Here is a 22,505-nt window from a genome sequence, read left to right on the forward strand (position 1 = left end):
GAGCAGGCCTGCCCTGCCCCAGCAATGTATTTCTTCCATGTCTTATGCTAATAGTAGCCCACATGTAATGATGGGGGAGCTGCTTTATGGGACTCATTTTGGAAAGCACAACTGAAGTAAGAGGTAGATCTTCGGCTGGATCAGTTTGTAAATTCCCCAATCTGGCTCACCATTTGATCCCCCAATGCTGTTGAATGGGAAATGATGAGAACGCACAGAACAGGCCAATGGGAACAAGGGCAGCTTAACTATCTGTGGAACTGCATAAGTATTCTCAACTTGCATTTAACCTTAAAGTTTAGTGTTTGTCTTTCAGACTTGAAGAAGAACCTCTGTGCCAAAAATGTTGCCTTTTTTTTTTCCTCGGGCTGTTAGGTATAATAAAGGGTACTACTTTCACAGACTTCCAAAAAGCTTTGCCTCTTGCATTCTCAACCCACCATAAACAAGAGCATTCTGAAAAGAATCTGGCTTAGTGTAATAACTAACAGTTCACCAGTTAGAATTGTGATGCCGCTGAATTTTGCAGTTAATTTTTATAGTTGAAGCAGTGGGTTTCTTGGAACAGAACTCTTTCAGGCTATTTAGTTTTTGTCTGTGAAATAACCATATTTACATTCTGCTTAGCTTTTGCAATAAACAGTATTCTATCAAATGGCCATTAGACAGCTATTTGTGAGCAATAAGATTATTTGTTACCAAACAGTTACTGTTGTTGTAGGCTTTCAGTGGCAATCTCACAGTCTTCTGTCGCTGAGAGGTTTTAGCCTCATGGAGCAATCAGTTTAGTGTCACCAAGTGTATATATTTCCAATGGGGCAGTTCAGCCGTAGGTATTTTCTTGCCTGACTGATGTGAGCTTGCGTGAAAATGATGAATGCCGTTGGAAAAAGTTTAGGAGACAAACAAGAATGCGTGTTGTAGCCCTTCTTATTGTCTGATAAATTAACAAGACATATCTTTTTGCACCATTTGTTGCTTTTGTCTATAAAACCTGCTTACAGAGTTGTATCTCTGTGGATTTCCATGGACTTTTTAATGATGTGATCTCATTTTTATATAGGCCTTATAACGTCTTTATTCATATACAGTAAAAATCCATGTTTAATTGATACTGGCTTCTTAACATATCATCTGACTGTATCAGCATCATAACTCTCTTCACAGAATGTAAGTATGTGAACAAGTTTGTGTAGGCAGCCTGACTTGATAAGGTTGTGTGATGTCTATTTTTAATAGGCATTTTGTCACCATGTATGTATATTCTTAGAATTATTACAGTCAAAAAATGAGCACAGTTGGAACAAGTCAAGTTGCCTTGGAAAAGGAGCATCCACATGCAGAAAAGGAAAAAGAAAATTTAATTTAAATTTTACATGAAAGTGGCTGTGCTATGTTACACTGAAGACCCATCTACTATCTAGTTTCTGGCAGTGACCAAGAACAGCTGGGAAAGTACCTAAAACCAGATGTATGTAAAACAGCAGTTCCCCCTGTTTTCCCATTTCCTGGAATCTACAGCATAGACAGACTTCCTGAGCCTGAGATCAGGGTAGGGTTGAGTTCCCATGTTACTAGCTAATAATTTTGAATCTAACTTTGTGAATTTATTAAATAAAATAGACTTTGAATTAAGCAGAAATCAAATGTACTTTTTTCCGTGTTCACTGAACCCAAGGTAAATTGAAAGACTGCATAGATAATCTTAGATTTGTTTCAGGAAATCAATGTACCAGGTAATAGTTCATATTCCTGATATAGAGGGCTTATTTCCAAGTTATTTGTTATGGAAATTCATGCTTGATCCTGTGAAGTACTTTTTGTCTCTCACTGTCATAGGCAGGATGTGGAACTGTGTAGACCACATGTCTGCTTCAGTATGATAATTCCTAGTGAGAGACAAAGAAAAAAAATTAAAGGTATTGGGAATTTCTATAAGCTTTCTTCTTGTTGTTAAATATTGATTATTCCCCTTCAAATTACTCTATCTAATGTCTGAGCAGTTCAACTAATGTTTCATCTCCTATTCTGCATGAGAAAATAGTTTTGCAATGATCCAGTCCATCGTAAAGTTGCTTATTCCTTTGGTGTAGCAAGTGGTATAAGTAAAGCTACTTTCTTGGAGTTAAGACTTAGCAGCAACACCTTTGGTGTGTGATTTTTCTGTTTCTCTGTCGTCATATTTGTACAACACAGCTCCTTGTCTGGTGAAGTATGACAAATACATACTATTCCCTATATTTTTCTTCAAAATTGTACTTTGTAAAAATACCAGAAACGGTTTGAGGTGGACTAAATAACATTTTAAAGGTCTAACCGAATACATTCTGCTTTTAACAAATAGTATCATAGAAGAACACAGATTGGAAGGGCCCTTGAAAGATCTTCTAGTCCAGGGTTTTGTGGGAAAGGTTTTGTGCATCTAGATGAGATTATTAGCAAACTGTCCAGTCACATCTTGAAAACCTCCAGCAATGGGAACTCTACCACATTCATTCCCAGTGAGGTGCTCCAGTGAATGATTGTTCTTACTGTAAATAAATTCTTACATTGCTACTTATTTAAGACTGAGTTGAAATGGTTGCTCCAAGGATCTCAGTTTCATTATCCTTCAAACCCTGATATAGAACTCACAAATACATTAGTATTTTTACTGCTTGGTTGTAATTTGTTTAGCATAACTCATTTTAGTTCCTAATAATAAGGCAGTTTCCACATAATCTGTATCTCATCCCTCTTTAACTAACCCTGCACATACACCTAGGGATTATTTTGGTGATAGCTATTCCAAAGAAAATGTTTGTTGTCTTTGAACTGATTTTGACATTATTTAGATCAAGGTCCCCACGACAAGGCAGTTGTGATACTCCTCTACACAACAGAGTCTGTAATGGCTTTGGATTAGTAGCAGTCACTGCCTAAACCATGTTTGAGGTCTGACACTAGATGTCACACTAAGCAAACTATTGAATTGGCTTCATCAATGACGTGAAGTGATTTCTTCTGTTTTTAAAAGTACAAAAAATGTGAGGCTCCCCTTGTGGAACCACAATGGAGTAGAGACACTGAAATAGTTGCTAGAATGATGAAATGGGAGAAGTAGGTTCACTGTGATCTAGAGGCACGACTTGTCACACTAAATATCACCATTTTAGTCACTTTCTTTTATGTTGTATTTTTCAGTAAATCAGCCATTACACCATTTTAGTTACAGGGTTGATAAAACTCCCCTCTAACAGTAGGTGACCATTGCAGCTAAGCCAATTAATGGCTAGTAGCCACTGAAATGTGCAGTCCCACACCTGTCTTTTCCTTGCATTGTTTCCTCTTTCTCCCTGTGCCAGCACTCATGCTCCTCTGAGCTCCCTGTAATCCAGTCTAGGAAGCTAAACTGACATAAGAATAACTCTAGAGGAAAGAAAAATCCATTTTCTGCCTCTTCAGTCCCTTGAACCTGAGATCAGTGTGAGGGCAAGCAGAAGGGGTAAGTACGGAACATGGGAAGGAGCAGAACCTCCCATTCCTGCACCAAGAGCCATTATGTTAGCTTAGCTGCAACAGCAAACTTTTTATCCCTAGGGCTTGTGTGAGGCAAAATACATTTTCAGTCTGTACTGGAAGCTTGTGACTTCCATTTTTAAAAGAACTTGTATGCTTGAAAGCTTGCCTGGTTGATTTTTCTTCCAACTAAACTGTCTGCTAGCTTAATGAAAGTGACTACTTTCTCCTACAAGCCTTTGTCTTTCATATGCCGTGTTGTTTTGGATGAGTTATGGCATTCATGAGGTGCTGAAGTTATGGTGCTCAAAAGCTACATTTCCAAGCAAAGTCTGTTCTCTATCATACTGTATGCATGTGCTTCACTCCATGTAAGTTTAGGGTGTTTTACCTTTGGGGCCATGGCTAAGACTAACATTTGTCAATACCTCTTACACAGTAAAAGTAGTAAAAAAAGTAACCCAGCTGTTTCATTCATATGGTCTCTAAAATTCATAGTATAGAGCTGCATCTCTCTCATGCAGTGTTTGCAATCAATGTTCTGCTATCATGATAATTTTGTTCTTGTGTATATTCCTCATCTAGTTCCTTAGCTATCAGAATGGCACGTGAAAATATCAGACATCCATATGTATGTATTTCCCTCGTATGCCAAAAACCATTTTTTGTCACTCAGTATGACAGAGTGAAATGTCACTTGAGATATCACTGTGTTCATGAGCTTGGATATTATTTGGGTATGTGTAATAATCAGCATTGCATAGTTTAAGTTCACGTCTGTGTGGAATGGAACGCAAATGCTTCTGATAATGTGAAACTAAAGTATTCAAACATGGTGAATGTCTTTTCCCTTCTCTATAGATACTATTTCCCTGTGTGAAGTAAAGTACAATATTAAAACAAACAAAAAAAAAGGCTGGGTGTTATGCTTGTACTTCATGTGATCATAAAATAGTTAATCTCTTCAGAAGACTTTTTTTTTATTGCATTAATTCAGGTGATTAAGGGAAAACTGCTTTGAGCCTGAAATCACATGGTGGTCACTCACCTGTTTTGTAAATAACACCTTACAGCTGCTGTAGCAGCAACCTCCTTTTTTACAGTTCTTCCTTTTTAAGAATTCAGAATGCAAGTAACAGGTGGGAGGAACTGTGGGCATGGTTTTGGGGTTGGCAGTCCTGTTTACTGTCTTTATGTCTTTTGATATGGGCTTATAGTTTAGAAGAGATTGAGAACCAGTAAATTGTTGTAAGAGTCTTTATGCCTATTGCTGTTATTAAAACCTTTAACCATTGCAATAAGAAGATCCGAATCAAGTCTCATCTATTAGCTTAATTGGAGTGATTCCTGATTTATAGATTAGATAGCATAGGTACTATCAGAATCTAGCCCATGTTTTTGTTTTAACTACAAGGAAGAGAATTTTCTGCAGGCTTGAAGTGACTGGAGTGCCAATACAGTAGCCTGCTCACCCCAAGTGAGCACAATGGGGTCTGACTTTTTAGTGTACAAAACCCAAGCACAGCTGGGTTTTCTACATCTCTATACTTCATGTAGTGGAGTGATTGTCTTCCAGCCAGCTTCAGGTTCCTTAGTTTCTCAGTGAAACTAAGGAAACTAAGCATCTGGTGAAAGATGCTTATTTAAGGCCTCAGTCTTCATCTTTAGCTTGAACGAGATGAAGCTTCACTCATCTTACTAGACTAAATTTTGATGAGCTGTTCATCAGAAGTGCCCCCGTGGTATAACACGGGTTACAAAGGCTGTGTGGTAGCCAGGAACAAATATCTCAAACTCTTCCTCCCTATCTGCACCACTGAAGCAGGGATTCTAGTTGCCTGGGAGTACTAGATGGATGAGGGACAGAGATTCCTACAGAGGACAGTTTAGATGTCAGACATGCTGAACTGACCTCCAGAGGTGTCTGTTGGCCTCTTTCAGCTCTGCAGGGAACCCAAAGCTACTAAGCTGTGGGGTGGAAGATAAGAGAGCCTGCAGTGAAGTGGGATATGACTAAAGCATTTGTGAGTGCTGTAATCTGGCCTTGGGCAGATCGGGCAAACCAAAAGGCAGGTCACATTGTTAGGCACTGCTTGCAAAACCTTCCTCTTCAAATGAAAGATCCCAGCAAGCAACAGGAACAGTAATATTCTGTTGAGATTGCCAGCCAATAGAAAGGCAAGGAACCATGGAGGCACGAGAAACAAAAGCAACAACACCAGGGAAAAAACATGCTTTCTTCCAAAAGCACAGGGTTAACAAAACCCATTTCATAGCTCTTCTGTTACAGATGAGTAAATGGGGACTTCAGAGGTGTTCCTAAGTTTACAATATCAGCTCAGTTGCATTACCACACAGACTATAACAAAACCAGTGCATCCTTATCTCTAAAATGTAGACTCATTTCCCATGACCTCTTTTATTTGTGTGCCTCTTGAAATTACAAATAATAATTTTCATTTCCGAAACAACATGCACTTCTGCCATGTTTGTGCATGTGTATCTAACTGTTGCTTCAGTTGTGGTCTTCTGATCTCATCTGGTTTTGCTGTTGTAGTCAAATATATGTGCCATACAGCTCAGTTCAGGAAAGCCACCCCTTGCTGACCTAGAATATTTTCTTAGCATTCTAGTGCATGTAACCACAGCCCCAAAAATGCTGCCTTTTTAAAGTCTGTAAATATCAATACAGCAAATCTGTGCCCTCTCTTCTTGGAAATATTAGTTTGTCTGCAACACTATGAGAACCAATTGAAAGCTATTAAACATAAAAATTAAAAATGTTTAGATACAGAAAAAAGAATGAGAAATTAATCTGAAAATCCATAACTTTCACACAGAGTTGAAATTTTTGCTTGATGTTCATAGGGGCTTTTTATATGATTACAGGACCATAGTACTATGTTAGCAAGTCCAATCATTTAAGTCAATGGAAAGAATAGAACTCTCTTGCTCGTTTGGAAAGCTGCGAGCAGAAGAAATGGAAAGGAATGTGACATGGAGTACCTATTACATTAGTTTAAAAGCACACTTAATAGTCATGTAAGTAAGATCTAGGAATTTGGGGGTTAAATAAATTACTCCAGAATCTATTCACGCTAATATTTTCATTGTACCCATCAAAATATGCAGGAGATTGGGATTAGACTAAGAAGTATGCTGCTGTCCAGTATCTGCATTGGAACAGACTTTGCAAAAGGCAAGAAGTTTTCCAGTAATGACTTAAATCACTGTGGTGCATAACCTGGTATGTCCTGTACAATTGAACATACTACTGCATCTTGTAAGCCATGAGATGAAATAGACAAAAGTCATTTATTTTCTGTGGACAGGTAAAAGCATTTACCTGCCTAGGCTCCCTGTTTCAGTGTAAAGCATCAGGACCTCATACAGCTTACAAATTCCTTGTTTCTGCTGGTCTGTTTCTTAGGGGATATCTGTTCTTTGTGTGTTCCTTCAGATACTCCAGTTTTCTTGTATGTGATCTTTCAGTAGTGCTGTTTCGCATATGTTTTCTAGAGTATATTTATTACTGAATTCATAGAGCACCTGATGTGCAAGCCATCTGGAAATCATAGAATCATAAATCTAAGCTTTCCTTTTTCCTACTCCATTTCAAATAGGTTTGCTGCATCTTTATTTTAATCAGATGTTCAAAAGCGTATTTATATGACTACACATACACTTATATATATATGTTTATTTAGAACACTGCAGAGCACTGGCAAGTGATAGGCTATTTTGTTGTAGTTAATATAACTCAGAAAAGATGCTTGGAACTTCTCTAGTAGAATGCACACAGTTGTGGGAAAGTGTGGGCAACATTAATGAATCATTATGCTTAACATTTGCTTAACTCAGATGTCTAAATATTTGCCTGAGCATCTGTATTAATACCTTTTCTGCAATAATTTATCTATTTACAGTTCAATTTAACCAAAGAAGTATGAAATTGTCATTAACACTTCTCATAAGTAGGCAAATAGTTAAAGCACTTTAGATTGTCCAGCTGCCAGAAATGATCAGCTCTACATGAGATGCAGTAACAATGTACTGTGCAAGAAAAAAATCACATCCTGTCACTACAGGTATTTCATTTTGTGTTGGAAAGAAATATTGCTTGTCTGGTTTGTTGTTCACTTATTGCACCTCAGCTGATATGCAGAAACTACCAGCTGAGGAAAATGTACTAGTTGGATTGTTTGTAATGAGAGAAGCATATCGTGGACATACTTGTGGACATTTCCAGAAGCAAAATAGGCAGACATATTTAGAGTAATCTTTTGTAAGGACAGTATTTTTCAACTATGCTTGGTGCAGATTAGGAAGATATTGCCTCCCCTTGCTAACTACCAGTCAATCCACCCTATCCTAGAGCAGGATGTTACCAGTGCCTGTGATCTGCTAGTGTAAATAAACTCTGTGTAGAAAAGTAATCCTGTTCTGTCAAAATATTCAGATAACAATGGTAAAAACATTTATTCTTTATATTAAACTAGGCCATTTTAATAGAGGGCTAGGGAGTCCTGTGTATGCATCAGGTAAAGGTATCAAAATCTGCATAGGAGATCAGCTACCACAGGAACAAGAATTCTGTGTGAACTGGCATCAGCAGACCTTACAGAGTATATCTAAATAGTAGCTTTAAGGGGAGATACTTTAGGATTTGACTTCAAATGAGCAACTGAGGAGCTAAATCCTGAAATAACTTTGAGGATTGGAGTCAGTATTCATAAAATACTTACCTGACATAGCCCCTGTGCAGATGACTGAAGAATAAGTTCCTTACCTCAACTGTGCAGACACACGCTCATTAATTTTGAGTTAATTGTTCTAGAATTTTGAAAACCAGATGAGGTCAAACCCTATGGCCTCAGGAAGACCATCAATTTCAGTTCAAACTGATTGCAATAGAATATTTAGCATTTTGAAAAACGGAGATTCGAACTAACGTGCCACTGAAACAAGTTTGACTTTTCAGAACCAGTGTAATTTGTATTATATTTCAACTTTATCATTTCTATTCAGTTATTATACTGGATATAGTAGAACAAGTGAATTATTAACCTAGAAAAAATTAGGCAATTGAGGTAAGTTTAATAGTTATTTTGATTGTCAGAATTCATGGAGTATAAGAATACTGTGCACTGCTATTTATAAGTTTTCAGGTCATATAATTTAAAATCTGCCTCTGCTGCAGGTCATGGAATAACAGCAGTAAAGGAAAAAGCAGGAACTACTCTAAGAATTCATACTGTAAGTTCAGCATCTTCAGAAGCAGCAGAACCTCCTACAGCCGAAACACCAATTACACGTAAGTTCAAGTTCACTGAAATTGGACAAAACTCCTTGACACTGCCAATTGGTTCAATTTACAAAATTTTAAGATTTTCATCACAGAATACATCTTACTGTAATTTGTGTCTTGCAGAGTCGAAAGTATGCTTGTAACCTGCTTTTTTCCTCTTATTAGAAGCAGAAGATTCTCTGGACCAAAGCTCTTCTGAGAATATTCCTTCTTCTCCTACATCTGGATCTCGTGGCATGCTGTCAGCTATCACTAATGCTGTACAGAACACAGTGAGTCATTTTAGCTGGCCTCTCTGCTCTAGTTATTTTTCATTATTTTTGGGTTCAACTTCACTGTAGGTCACATTTTTTAAGTTGTAGGTTTAGTAAAAACAGTTGTGTTGTAAGTCTGTTTAGAGTCTTTTCCCTGACAAAATAGCTGTTAAATTAAACTATCAAATTTTAAAAAAAAAGGGAAACATAAATAACTTTTACAGTTAAGTCCTTCCAGAGAAACTGATTTGTTATAATTTTTGAAGGTTGATAAAATAAGAAAATACTCCATTTGCTTGTTTTAAGGCTTTTGCTAAACTCTGTATTGTAAGTTCCTGACCTTTACCTTCACCTCTCTGTCTAGTCTGTCATTTCATATAAACCTTTCCAGAAGGGGGTCTGGTTGCAGTCAGTGAAGCAAAATAGTCCTTTCCTATTACACTGTACTTGTATTTTGTGTGTTACACTTCATCCTTTTCTTTTTGTCTGTGTTTCAGCTTTTGCAAAGTCCTGTATCGTGCTGTTCCTCATCAATTTTTGTCTTACCTTCTTCCCCAAGATTTTTTACACACTATTACCATTGCAAATGTTTTCCTGTGAATTTTTCAGTACGTGTTTTCCCTTGAAATTGTAAGAGACTTCAAACATGGGCTATAAAGGCGTAGAAGACTAACTCTCCAAGGAGCGTGTTTTACAAATGGGCAATTCTTTTTTTAGTGTATATCCAGTTCACTCTGAGTGCCTTGTCATTCTAATATCAAAGATTTTGGTGCCAGAAGGATATTCCTATAGATTATTCCTGAGACTTGCTACAGAACCTGGAGCTTGTGAGCGCTAGACGCAAGTAAGATTACCTGAGCATTGTAAAAGATTGCAAATAAGAGAAATGTGCTTGTAGGCAGCCTGGAGAGGCTGCTGTACCACAGGGATGAATGTGGTACAAAAAGAATCGCTTAAGGTCTCAGTAAGTCACCTGTAATGCCATTTGAGACTTTGGAAGGGTTTTAATTATATGAGGTTACATCAGCGTTTGAGTATCTGACAGACGCATAATCCAGATTGAAATGGAAACTTTTAGCCAGTGAAACTTCTTCAGTGCACATGAAAAATAGGAAGACACAAGAAAAACCATATGTGTTTAAAAAGACAGTTCCAGAGTCATCACAAGTGTTAAAATTTTAAAAATCAGCTAAATAAGGCAAGGTTCATGATGGACTTGTTTCCATACTATTCGTATCTAAAATGCGTTCCCTCAAACTAGATGCCATTGGGTGAAATTTAAGTGATATTCATAAGATTGTAAAATGGTTTGAGTTGGAAGGGACCTTAAAGATCATCTAGTTCCAACCGCAGGGACATCTTTCACTAGACCAGGTTGCTCAAAGTCTGATCAGCCTGGCCTTGAACACTTCCAGGAGTGAGGCATCCAGAACTTCTCCTGTTCCAGTGTCTCACTGCCCTCACAGTGAATAATTTCTTCCTGATATCCAATCTAAATCTACTCTTTTTCAATTTAAAGCCACTCTATCTTGCCCTGTCACTGCTTGCCCTTGAAAAAAGTCCCTCTCAAGCCTTCCTATAGGTACCGTAAGACTGTTAGAAGGTCTCTTTGGAGCCTTCTCTTTTCCAGGCTGAACAGCCCCAGTTCTCTCAGGCTGTCTTCATAGGAGATGTGCTCCAGCCCTTTTGTGGTATTATTCATAGTTTTTTGTTTATTGGCAATAGTTGTTACATTTCCTCCAGTGTAAGTCTTCTAATTAACTAGAAATATCTGTATAGTTCCTTTTTTTTCCTTTTGGAAAATATATTCAGAACAAAGCAAATATATCAATCCTATTGTTAGTTAAAGTATAGAAAATTTAGGGACCTGAACATTCAAAGACAATGTTGGCAAAAGCACTTCTCTTAACAGTTCATATTAGCATAAAGTGGGAAGCAAATAACCACATTGCATTATTTTATACAGGGGAAAAGTGTATTATCCGGAGGCTTAGATGCTTTGGAATTTATTGGGAAGACGACCATGAATGTCCTTGCAGAAAGTGATCCTGGATTTAAGAGAACCAAAACACTGATGGCAAGAACAGTGTCGCTATCTCAGGTTGGATTTATTTAAATACTGCTCAGTCAATGCAATTTCAGATTCTTTTTCCAGAAGTTCAGATGCCTCAGGGAGAGGCTTTATTTATTGTAATAGATATTGGCTAGGTTTATGGAAATAAATATTATGCTTTATATTTGCTCCACTTTTTTTTTCTTCACAGAACCAAAAAAGATAACGTAAAGTCATCTTTTCTGCATAATCATGTGCAATAGCTGATTTAAATAAAATAGTATATGTGGTGATAAATCATTACACTCTGGAGACAAAATCAAATTGTTGGTATTTTGGTAACAGCTGTAGATAGATATCTTCCAGCATAAACATTACTATACTACTTTCCTTGGAAATGAGTAATACTGGAATATGACATATGTTTCATTAGGAATTAACACTATGAAAAATTGTATCTTGGTGTCCATCTAAACAAGTGGTACCCTTACACAGTTGTGACTCATATATTTTAAAGTTCAGAGAAATTATAAAATCAGAAAAGAAGTGTAAGTGCTGTCAGTACAAAATTATTTTACCTCCCCAGATGCTGAGAGGAGGGAGGCTGTGGAAATCAATAGACATTGCAAAGAACCTTTAATTTTACTGCATGTTTACTTCCTTGTGGAGAGGAGCAAGGTATTTTTTTTAAGTATGAACAGACTGATACTGTTGTAGGCCAAAAGCAATTAACTCTTGTCAAGGCCCACAAGATTAAAACGAGCTTTTGAGAATGTCTTCTTAAACAACATGCATGAATTTGCACATAAAATCTGAGGCAGAATACAACATAAATACAACATGGGTTGCACGTGTAAGACGGTGCTTCCTTTGCAGTGACGTGTTCATAAAACTTAGTTACCTTTTGAAGGTGGAGACTTCAGGGGAAAAATCTACCATCATAAGTCTTTTGTAACAAATGAATCACTGAAGAGAATATTGTAGAAATTTTGAATGATGGAATAGTGTAAGTGATGGGAGTTCACCTGTATTCAGAGGCTTGTACGAGACTGAAGACGCAGTTCAGATGTATTTACCACCTTTACTGTAGTAAATTCATATGAGAGGCCATTTCCTCCTTGGAATAGAAGAAAGGAATACAAGATCGTATTGGATACACTATTCTATCCCTCTTATACACTGAGAGAAGTGTGTAAGATCACTCCAAAATATCCCCAAATATATAGAGTGTAGTTCTGCCCCACCTTTGGTAGAAGTCATAACACATTAGGCCAGTCTCTTTTGTCAGTCCTGCTGTCACATAAAACTGACTCTAGTATTTGCTAAAAATATTTTAAAGGAAATATTTCTGTGGGTGGATTAGTTATGCAAATAGGTGGGTAGGTCCTGAAAATAATATGCTTCCAATTTTGTGGTCTGTGGAATGGATTGCATGGCTCTTTAAGGCTGCATATGAAATAGTCCTTTTTATTTTTCTTTCATTATAATTGGTGGTTAAATTTATTGTACATTATCTACAGCTGACATTGCTTTTGAGAGTATAAGCAAGATTATTTGTTTGTTCATTGTTTTTTTTTAAAAGATGGTTAGCAATTACCCCACTTAGAATAATACTTAAATACTTTATTAAGAGAAATTTATCAAAAAAGAAGTTAGCTATTTCATCTCTAAAATTGTAGCTCTGCAGGTGTGATATAGTCCCAAATTTTATTACTGCTTCCTAGACAAGCAGAAGCAGACTAATAAAATCTGTCACACTTACAGCAGTATCAATAAAACAACAGCAATGATGTATATTTTTACAGCTCTTGCGAGAAGCTAAAGAAAAAGAGAAACAGAGGCGGGCCCAGCAAATTACAGTTGAAAGAACAGCACATTATGGGCTACTTTTTGATGAATTCCAAGGTTTATCTCATCTTGAAGCTCTGGAAATCCTGTCAAATGAAAGTGAAGCTCAGGTACAGTATGCAGACAGCATAAATCAATATGGTTGGTAAAAAAATTCATCTTTATATTAATTTCATTCTGCAAGTGCCTGTGGCATGAACAGTAAGTTTTCCATCATCTTTAGTGAAAGCCGAATTGGGCCCTTGGGCCAACCCTGGGCTTTAGGAACTCAATCTCAATACAGCTAAAATTTAACTCCAAGATTAACTAAAAATAAACAACTTCATAACTGAAAGTTATTTTTGTTAGGACCATAGGTAGTGTGTATTTTTCAGCTTGTGACGCAATGCAGACATCTTCCAAATTACTTGCAGAATTTGCAAGGAGGTTGAAGTCTTTTGGGTTTGTATCAGGTGCAAATACTTAGATTCGGAAATTCCAGACCTACTACATCTGGAGACTGGTGATGAGTTCCAGATTACTTATTCTGTTCATATTGTGTTAGTTTTTAAAGTTACACAAAACTACACCAAGATACTATTACTGGTAGTATACAAATATCTCTCTGAAGAACATGGTAATGTTACTAGGGCCTGTATGATAAATATATATTCTAATTTCATCTCTCAGTTCATTGACTCTGCTAGTAGATCAGTAGATCTCCAAGAGTAGACTAACAGAATTTTGTAGATTCCCAGCAGTAGTATTTTCATACTGAAAAAGTTTTCTGAATAAATTTCTTAAAAACAAAGGGGGGGTTCGGGGTGGGGTTTTTTGGTTTGGTTGGTTTGTTTGTTTTCTGTAATTAGCATTCCTTGGCCTGTGGGGTACTTTTTAATAAAATGTAACCAACTTATTTTTTAAAATGTTCTATTTGCTCTCACAAATAAAAGAAGCTTATATTAATAACAGTTAGGTACGTACTGTCAACGTTGGTTTTATTTTTTGTAATTATGTCTAAATGACAAATTATAAATTCAAACCCCACATGTAAGGTTCAAGGGACTGCTTTTGGAAAAAACAAACAAACAACAACAACAAAAACAAAACAACCAAAACCCTCACCCACAAAACAGGAAAGAGATAGATAGAAACAAGGTCAGGTTAATTCCATGCAACAACACTATTTTTATTTTACTGTGAAATACCACAGGTAAGTAAGACTTGTGCAGGATGTTTCCATGAGGTTTCTGATGCACATCGTGTTGTGTCCTAGATAACCTTTTGTACATAGTCCTACTCACTACAACAGGATTGAAGGCAACTGTGTGGATCAACAAGTTCAATTCCCTGATAAATCACAGAATCACAGAATGTGCTGAGTTGGAAGGGACTCACAAGGATCATCAAGTCCAACTCTTAGTCCTGCACAGGACCATCTCCAAGAGTCACACCATGTGCCTGAGAGTATTGTCCAAATGCTTCTTGAACTCTGTCAGGCTTGGTGCTGTGACCACTTCCCTGGGGAGCCTGTTCCAGTGCCCAACCACCCGCTGAGTGAAGAACCTTTTTCTAGTATCCAACCTAAACCTTCCCTGACACAACTTGAGGCCGTTCCCTTGGGTCCTGTCACTGGTCACCACACAGAAGAGATCAGTGCCTGCCCCTCCTCTTCCCCTCACAAGGAAGTTGTGACTGCAATGAGGTCTCCCCTCAGTCTCCTCTTCTCCAGGCTGAACAGACCAAGTGACCTCAGCTGCTCCTCATACAGCTTCCCCTCAAGGCCCTTCCCCATCTTTGTTGCCCTCCTTTGGACACTCTCTAATAGCTTTATATCTTTTTTATATCGTGGTGACCAAAATTGCACACAATATTCAAGGTGAGGCCGCACCAGAGCAGAGCAGAGCGGGACAATCAGCTCGTTCGACCACACATATATGCACACATGCACAAAATAGGTAACAATACTGCAAGCTTGAGACCTCTTCTAACGGCCCAAAAGCCAAAGGAGGAGCGCAAGAGGGACTGAAGACATTGCTAATGTCCTATGTGCTTCTAATAGCAGGGATTAAAATATATGTTTAAGTTTTATTTTAAATGTTTCCATGAAAAAAAGTTCCTGGTTAGCCCTTGAAATGGATAATGCTATAGAAAGGGAGAAAAAAAGCCCTAAGTAAACCCTCACAACCTGAGTTGAGTCTCCTGGCTGTATCTTGCATTTAACCTCAAGCACACGATCCAGACATGAGGACACACAAGTAAGAAAGTAACAGCTTTCTCGAGTCTCGCAATGAGGCAGTCTGTACATCTATCAAGATTTTTAAAAGCCCCTTGAAACATAAAAGTAAAATTTTGTATCAAGGGGAGAAAAGGCTCCAAGCTTCTCTTGGCTTCCATAGGCAGAGAGGGCACCCATGGGATTAACACCACATAACTGTAGTACAAACAGTGATTCAAAGAATCTGTTTCCATCCCTCTTAGGTGTGCCACTCTATTAGATATGCAGGGACTTGCATAGACATGCAAGAGACATGCAAAGACTTGTCAATACATTCTTCAGGACAGGTAGATTTTCAATAATTTTGACTACGTTTTGAAGGAGGGGAAACAGGCTTCTTTTTCCAACTCTTCCTGTGAGTGCTCGCACTAACTGTTCTGCTTGTGCTCTTTTTGCCTGCTGTCTTCATCCAAGCAATCTCAAAATACCTATTACAGTTTGCAATTAAACATAGATTTGTAGCTCAAAACTCATGTTCTGGGGAAATGTGGAGGCTGATGATCTGGCAAGGCTGGTGTAATTTTTGTAATATTCAACAAATTCTGTTGATGAGAACTAAAAATATATCTACATTGCAGGGTTGGAGACAAGATTTGAGCATAATGGGAGTTTCGATTTCTTAGCCTATTTCAGTATCAGGTTCTAAATTAGCATTTAAGAAATACTCTGTTTTGATTAGAAATACTTACTGTCCTTTCTTTTACAGATTCAGGCACATTTAGCAACACTTGATGGAGAACAGTTGGAGACTACGAAAAATGATTTAATTGCTATAAAAGAGATTTTTATTCCAAAGGAATCAGATGACGAAGTGATGCAGGAACAAAAAGGTAATTAGAAATACAGAGACTTAACCATATGAATAATTGTTGCTTTTTTATCTAGTAATTAAAAAAATTACAAACCAAACTGTAATTTCTGATATCCTAATACTCTTCATAAGGTAGAGATTAAAATTAATACTCTAAAAGTTCTGGAACTCCATCAATGCCTAATTTTGAATTTATATTGTAGTTGAAGTGTGAGAGATAGGAAATAAAATATAAATAAATATCGTACTACTTTGCTCTATCGTCAATGAAAGCAAAAAAATAAGAGAAAATAGTAACTTCTTGGATAACTGAATTTTTCTTACAGAATCTGTTAGAAATTGTATTATCTGAAAGTTTTGGAGGTTTTAAAAATGCTATTCTGTTCAGCAACTTCCTCCTCACTCTGCACCCTCCCTTGCTAGACTGGTAAAAGATTAGAGCGTAATCAAGAGACTTAAGAACCCTGAATTTTTTGAATGGAAGCCACTTTGAAACCTAGTGGCAAAACTGCTTTAAAGGTATTGCTTCGCAAACATGGCATGTGGAGTATGAGAAAGAAGTTAAATTAGCACACAAGTGTACCATAACTGTGATATAGAGCACAGAATTGAAGGGAATGGGTCCAGCATGACAGTCCATAGATCAGCTCACAAAAGTTACAATAAAATGGGTGGATGCTTTGGTTAGGGGCAAAATAGGTATCTTAAACAGGTCAGGAATTCTACTATTCCCCAGAACAGGTTAGAGCAGAAAGATAGTAAGTCAGCTTAAAGCCAGCACGATTCGTGTCTCCAGGCCTGTGAGATCCATACCAAACCTCTTATAGCTAATAGAAACAATCCCCTTGACCTGACTGAAGACTGGCTTATGCCATTGAACACCATATTGTTGTGTTTCAGAAACACAGAAACATAAAAAGATATTTCTTCCAGATCCTTTTGGTCTTCTCAGGGGTACGTTGCCCATAAAACCTACACTTTGCAAGATGGTGAGGTACGATTTCTCTGGCCTTCTTGAAAGTTAGGAAAACTGTTTTAACATCTGCATGTTCTAACGGGAAGGTCATTTCTGCTCCAGAGTGCTCCTTGTGGCAGTGCTCACTCAGCTCGCCTGATCTCTCTCACGAGGAGCTCATTGTTTCTCATCGTGGGGGACAGAGTGTGTTTGGCGTAAAGTCTTAGTATGGTAGAGTTTTGTGGTGGTTTTTCCCCCTTGTTACTCTTTAAAATCCCACATTCCTCCATGGCATTGTGAGAAATAGAAGTCAAGAAAGTGTGTTACCTGCTTAGGGGTGAGGATTCATGAGATGTCTGTTGTTCCTTAACTTCTACTGGAAATAGTCCCGTGCTTTGAAACTGGCCCCAGGAGAAGCTCTGTTTCTTGCACCAAATGGTGCTTTCTCTGGAGGTCAGAAGTTCTGTTTTCTGAGTAAAGCATAGCTGCTGATCATGCTCCTGGCAACATTAACAGGCCTTTTGAATGGGCTGGAACCAAGACAATGAGCATCTTGGAAAAAAAGAAAAGAGTGAAACCAAGTCAAAGTGTACTGTAGGTTTTCCCCTGCAAAAGCAAACCACTCAGCAGTGAAACACGTCCTCTTTGCTATGACAGTGGAAATAATAACCACACATGTTCTCTCCACCTTACAGCTGAACGGGTCTTACTTCAGGCAGCAGTTCAAAATGACTCACATCCTTTAGTGTGATCAGGCTCAAGATTTATTAGTATTTGAACTACAGATAAATTTCTGGTTCCACTGGAGGAAAGAATAGAAAGGTTAATCACTTCTCAAAGCAGCTTTCTGTTAGGGCTGAGCCTACAATTCTGTACACACCTTAATAGGTTTTACACTTACAAAATCAAGTAAGCCTTATGCTCTTTTATAGTATATTTCTTACACAGAATTATATATTTTTACTTAAGCTAGCTAATATAGCAAGACATAGCAGAGTATGTTAAATTCTGTGGAGGAATTTTGATCTTAATTCTGCTTGCTAAACAGGTTAAAACTACAACTAAGTTGCCTTCAGTAAGATTTTGATTTGTGCTTCCTAGTGCAATAAAACGTGGTTTTTTCCTTTATGTAAGGAAGACAGCCTCCTAAAAAAGGCAGAGTTTAACTGGTGGTGTTTGAAAATCTTATCTAGCCACTGAGCAGCATTTGAAAACAAGCTAATTACCATTTATTGCTAATTTGCTATCATTTTATTGGCATCCAAGTCATGTTGTTTATGTGGTGTTATTTGTCAGTGCTATATATATTCAGAAAAAAAAAGACTAGATGGGAGAGAAACCAGTACTTTGCATTCAAGTGTTTGAAAAGGGTGACAGTTTGTTTTATGCAAATTCTCAGGATCTCTTCTTATCCTAGACTCTCAGAATCTGAATGAGATTCTGATATTAGTGCCACTTTATTTTCTACCATAAACACTTTTAGTCCTACACAAGGAGAAATTACTGCAGTGATCTTTGGAGGGCTGTTTCAGGAAAGGATTTGGGCTAGGCTTTGTTCTTGGTGACTTTGAAATCATAGTATTTTTTGTACCTTTGCTCAGAATTGATATAAAAAAAATGCCAAAGAGCACAGGTAGCAGAAAGCCACATGCATACCCTTCTCTCTAATATTTCCTCTCACTTTTATTATGCAAACCTTTCATGTATTTTTCACTGCAGCTTCTTTTTGTTTCAGTTGTTTATGAAATAATAAGAGGAGAATATCTGAAAAAGTAGCTTTACCTACATTTTGAAAGCCATTACACCAAAAATTTCATATGTGAGGTTAAGGGAGACGGTAACCAAAGTGAGTATTCAATTGAATATCCCAACTATCAACATTTCTGGTAATTTTGCATTGATGCAATGAAGTACTTATCAGTTTTCAGCATGCTACCATTCATAAAACAATTTGGCATGGTTTTATGTGAGTACAGTGTATCCAAGAGGTACTGTATTGCAAAACCTGAAAATCCTATTGCCAAAATTTACTGATAAGGACAGGAATGAAATTAACTCTGTGCATCTCTTTGGCCTGCCAGACAACAAACTTCTTCACCTGTTCCCCTGCTGTTAAGACAAAAGCTCAGTCTCCTGGTCGTTGCAGGTGAAGAATTCTTTGTGCTAAGTACTAACTTACTTTATAGCACCAAAGATGAGCACTCTCTTTACAAGTAAGGGTGAGATGTCCTTCCCTCTAGGAGAGTATAATCTGAGTGTCAGATTTTACCACCTTTCCATATGTTGCAAGGTACTGTAAATAGTTCTACCAAAATCCCAAAACTCATTGGAAAGTAATGGCTCTCTGCTTTTAAGCCCAGTACTGAAGATCTGCATAAAATTGGAAAATCTGGCCTACCTAATGAATGAGCAAAAGAAATGGGAATACAGCAAGACATGAAATTCATTTTTGAAGTAGCTGGACTTTTATCAAACTCAATATGGGGACTCTGACCTTTTAGTGTCATCAGGCTAAAAAACTGGATTTTGGGTAATCCGGCATGAAATCTTAATGTAGATTCCAAACTCAGTAAGTGCAGATGAACAGAACCAACCAAAATACTAACTTTCAGGAACTTAGAATATGTTAGAATATGTCATCTGCAAGTAGCAAAAGGAGTATATGTAATAAAGACGAAGTTCAAAGGAGTATATGCAATAAAGATGAAGTTCAAACACTATTGATACTTACCTTTGCTCTTAACTTGTTAAATAAATGTGCAGATTCTTTGAGGCACGTCACTCCAAAGCAAACCAGAAAACATTCTTCATTTAGGCAAATCTCAACCTTAAAATTGAAATAAAACACACCTCTTAGCTGTGATTTGCAGACAGAGCAATAGAGAGTATGTATGAGCAGTCTGAGAGAACAGTATATTTCTTCTGAAACTTACTCATATCTGGCTGTGCTGCAGTTTTTATTCCTTGGTTTGAAAGAATAGGTTAGTATCTCTTCTTTGGTTATTTTGTGGGTCGGGGATTTTTTGTCATATAACATGGGGTCATGCCATTTCTTGTCCTCTTACCTGTTTTTGTCCCCAAATCTTCATTCGTGAAGCCTAGCCATGATGACCTGTTTTTGTGAAACTTAGTGGAATTTAGAATGTGGTAGAAAGAGCAGTCAAAGTGTCAAGCTGGCATATCTGGTTGTGCAGGTATCCCTGTTGCTTGTTCTCTTCTTTGTTTGAGCATATACATCCCCCACACACACATCCCTTTCTGGTGTCACTGTCATTGTTTTTGAAGCACTGGAATGCTTGGAGAAACTATTTGACTGGATGTATTTCATCATATAAAGTATTATAGCAGTAACACTGTGACAAAAACTGTCTTGTTTTTTCTTGCAGCAGATATGGGAGAAGAGTTTGTCAGCATGCTCACGGAACTGCTGTTTGAATTGCATGTTGCTGCTACTCCTGACAAACTTAATAAGGTGAGCACCTGTTAGTGAGTTGCCTTTGGTTTCTTGGATAAAGAAGGGCTTTGTTCTGAAATCTGACACAGAGCAGTACCTAGCTCAGTTCAGGCAGGTCAGAAAGCAAAGTGAAGGAGAGTGAGACTAAAATGCTGAATATAGAAAAGCTTTCATGGAAGAAATGAGGTGAGTAAGGCAATGGACTTGGACAACTGACTAGCACTTTTTAGTGTTAGAAAGCCTTGAACCAGGGGTGTCTCAGCAGAGCAGCGCTCACAAGCACGGCAGATTTGGTCTTAACGTACTGGGAAGAAAGCTCAGGTTCAAAATCATTTTTCTTGCTCCTCACATTTATTCTTCTGAGGGACTTCTTCAGACCTTCTTAGCTAGAAGCAAAGTCTTAGATTTATCTCATGGTACTTCAATCATCTAAAAGTTAGATGTCTAGAAGCTAGTCATGACTAGTCACATCTGTACTATCAGGTCCTTTTAAAGCTGATTAATCTGCTGATCTTAGGCTCAAATGAATGTTTATGTCTCTAGCTACATAGATAGGCTATGAATAACTAGCTTAGGCTTAGGTTTTAATGTATTTTCATTTGACTTCATGTTAAAAAAGTGACATCATAAATTTCCTTCTAAGCATAACGGTAGTCTGAAGTTGTATAAAACTTCAAGACTCTTCATCTTTGATCTACTTTCAGGGCTGGGAAGGCAGCTCAAAATATAGTGATTTTCTGTTTATTTTTCCTTTAAGAATTTAGTACATCTTCCTTACATCTCCATTTTTTTTCCTTTTTTTATATCCACTTCTTATTTTTTCATTTGGGAAAACAACTATTTAAGAAAAATTTCCATGTAAATTTGCTTAAATGATGCTTAATAAAGCTGAAATATTATTAACTTTGGTATTAATGCCAACTCTATATATTTGTTGGGAATATCATTCCTTTAGAGGAATTATGCATGGATGATCCATCTTTATGCAGTCAAAATAGTTCTTCCTACAGTTTCTTAAGTATACACTTAGCTAAATACCACACTTAATATATTCAGTCTTTACACTCAATCTTTTACACTCTTTTGAGTGTGAAAAGGAAGTAATTAGAGGTATTGTAAATTGATGTTCAGGAACGTCATCTGATATTCTCTGTTCTAACTGAACTTTGGGGTTGGGTTCTTTGTTTGACAGGCTAGGAAAAAAGCTCATGAATGGCTGGAAGAAGCCAGTTTTTCCACCCCAGCAGACATAGAAGAGAAGATAAAGGAAGAACCTGGAGAACCTGGTGAAGAAAAAACTGACAAAGATGATAAAATTGACAGTGATAAAACAAAAGTAAACAAAAACAAAACTGTAGAGGTAAAATAACTTTTGGAGGAGAAGTTTCATTAAGCAGATGGTTATACTTTGTTTGATAAGACTACTTCTTTATCTTTGTGTGTTGGCTTTACATGTCCTTGTTTTTTAAACTCATGGAAGCAGTAAGAAATAATAATATACAACTATTCACTGTAGACCCAATAGGGGACTAACTTATATAAATATTCTTACTGTTATTCTGTCTCCATAACTAAATATCAAAGTAGCAGGTCCTCTGACTATCACATTGTTTTTATTGTTTTATATCTGTGTTTTTGTGTGTGTGTTTGCATATACACAACATAGAGTGAGCTGAGGGATTCTGTGGTGTAATGTCAATAGCACATTGAAAGTCATATCGCAACATTCTTTAGTATCTCTTTATCCCAGTGACAATACATGGCAAAAATGTTCAAACTTTATTTAAAGTCTTGAACAGTTTAAATCACAAACAGACAAAACAGAAATATTATTTAGGCAACTCACAGATGTTTATTCTCTTTATGAAAGACAGCTCTTAGGGCTGAAAGTGTTGTGTTTGTTTAGATAGTCCTGATAAGGTTAATTGTGATTGAATATTTTCTGTCAGGTTATGGCAGTAATAAATGTGGTTGGTATCTTTGTCAAGATTTTTATTAATTCTAATAAGAAATTATTTGTCATGTTTCCTTACAAAAAAGGTCTAAGAAGGAGACAGAAAATATATA

At 37.2% G+C, this 22,505-nt stretch overlaps 1 protein-coding gene across 3 annotated transcripts in view; it reads left to right on the top strand.

Moving 5' to 3' along the window:
• The window catches only part of FAM114A1 (family with sequence similarity 114 member A1), a 34,614-nt gene that overhangs the window by 4,748 nt on the left and 7,361 nt on the right, over positions 1-22,505 (top strand). For 2 of the 3 annotated variants that reach the window (XM_027686491.1, XM_027686490.1), the window contains exons 4-10: positions 8,699-8,812; positions 8,972-9,078; positions 11,027-11,161; positions 12,919-13,071; positions 15,925-16,048; positions 20,371-20,456; positions 21,631-21,798. In XM_027686491.1, the coding sequence (XP_027542292.1) occupies positions 8,699-8,812; positions 8,972-9,078; positions 11,027-11,161; positions 12,919-13,071; positions 15,925-16,048; positions 20,371-20,456; positions 21,631-21,798 (887 nt within the window). The remainder of the gene's footprint in view (positions 1-8,698; positions 8,813-8,971; positions 9,079-11,026; positions 11,162-12,918; positions 13,072-15,924; positions 16,049-20,370; positions 20,457-21,630; positions 21,799-22,505) is intronic. The other variant, XM_027686492.1, reaches the window with a different exon arrangement.

The sequence above is a fragment of the Neopelma chrysocephalum genome, unplaced genomic scaffold (genome assembly GCF_003984885.1).
Source record: "Neopelma chrysocephalum unplaced genomic scaffold, ASM398488v2 Primary Assembly neopelma1_71, whole genome shotgun sequence".
Classification (NCBI taxonomy): Eukaryota; Metazoa; Chordata; class Aves; order Passeriformes; family Pipridae; genus Neopelma; species Neopelma chrysocephalum.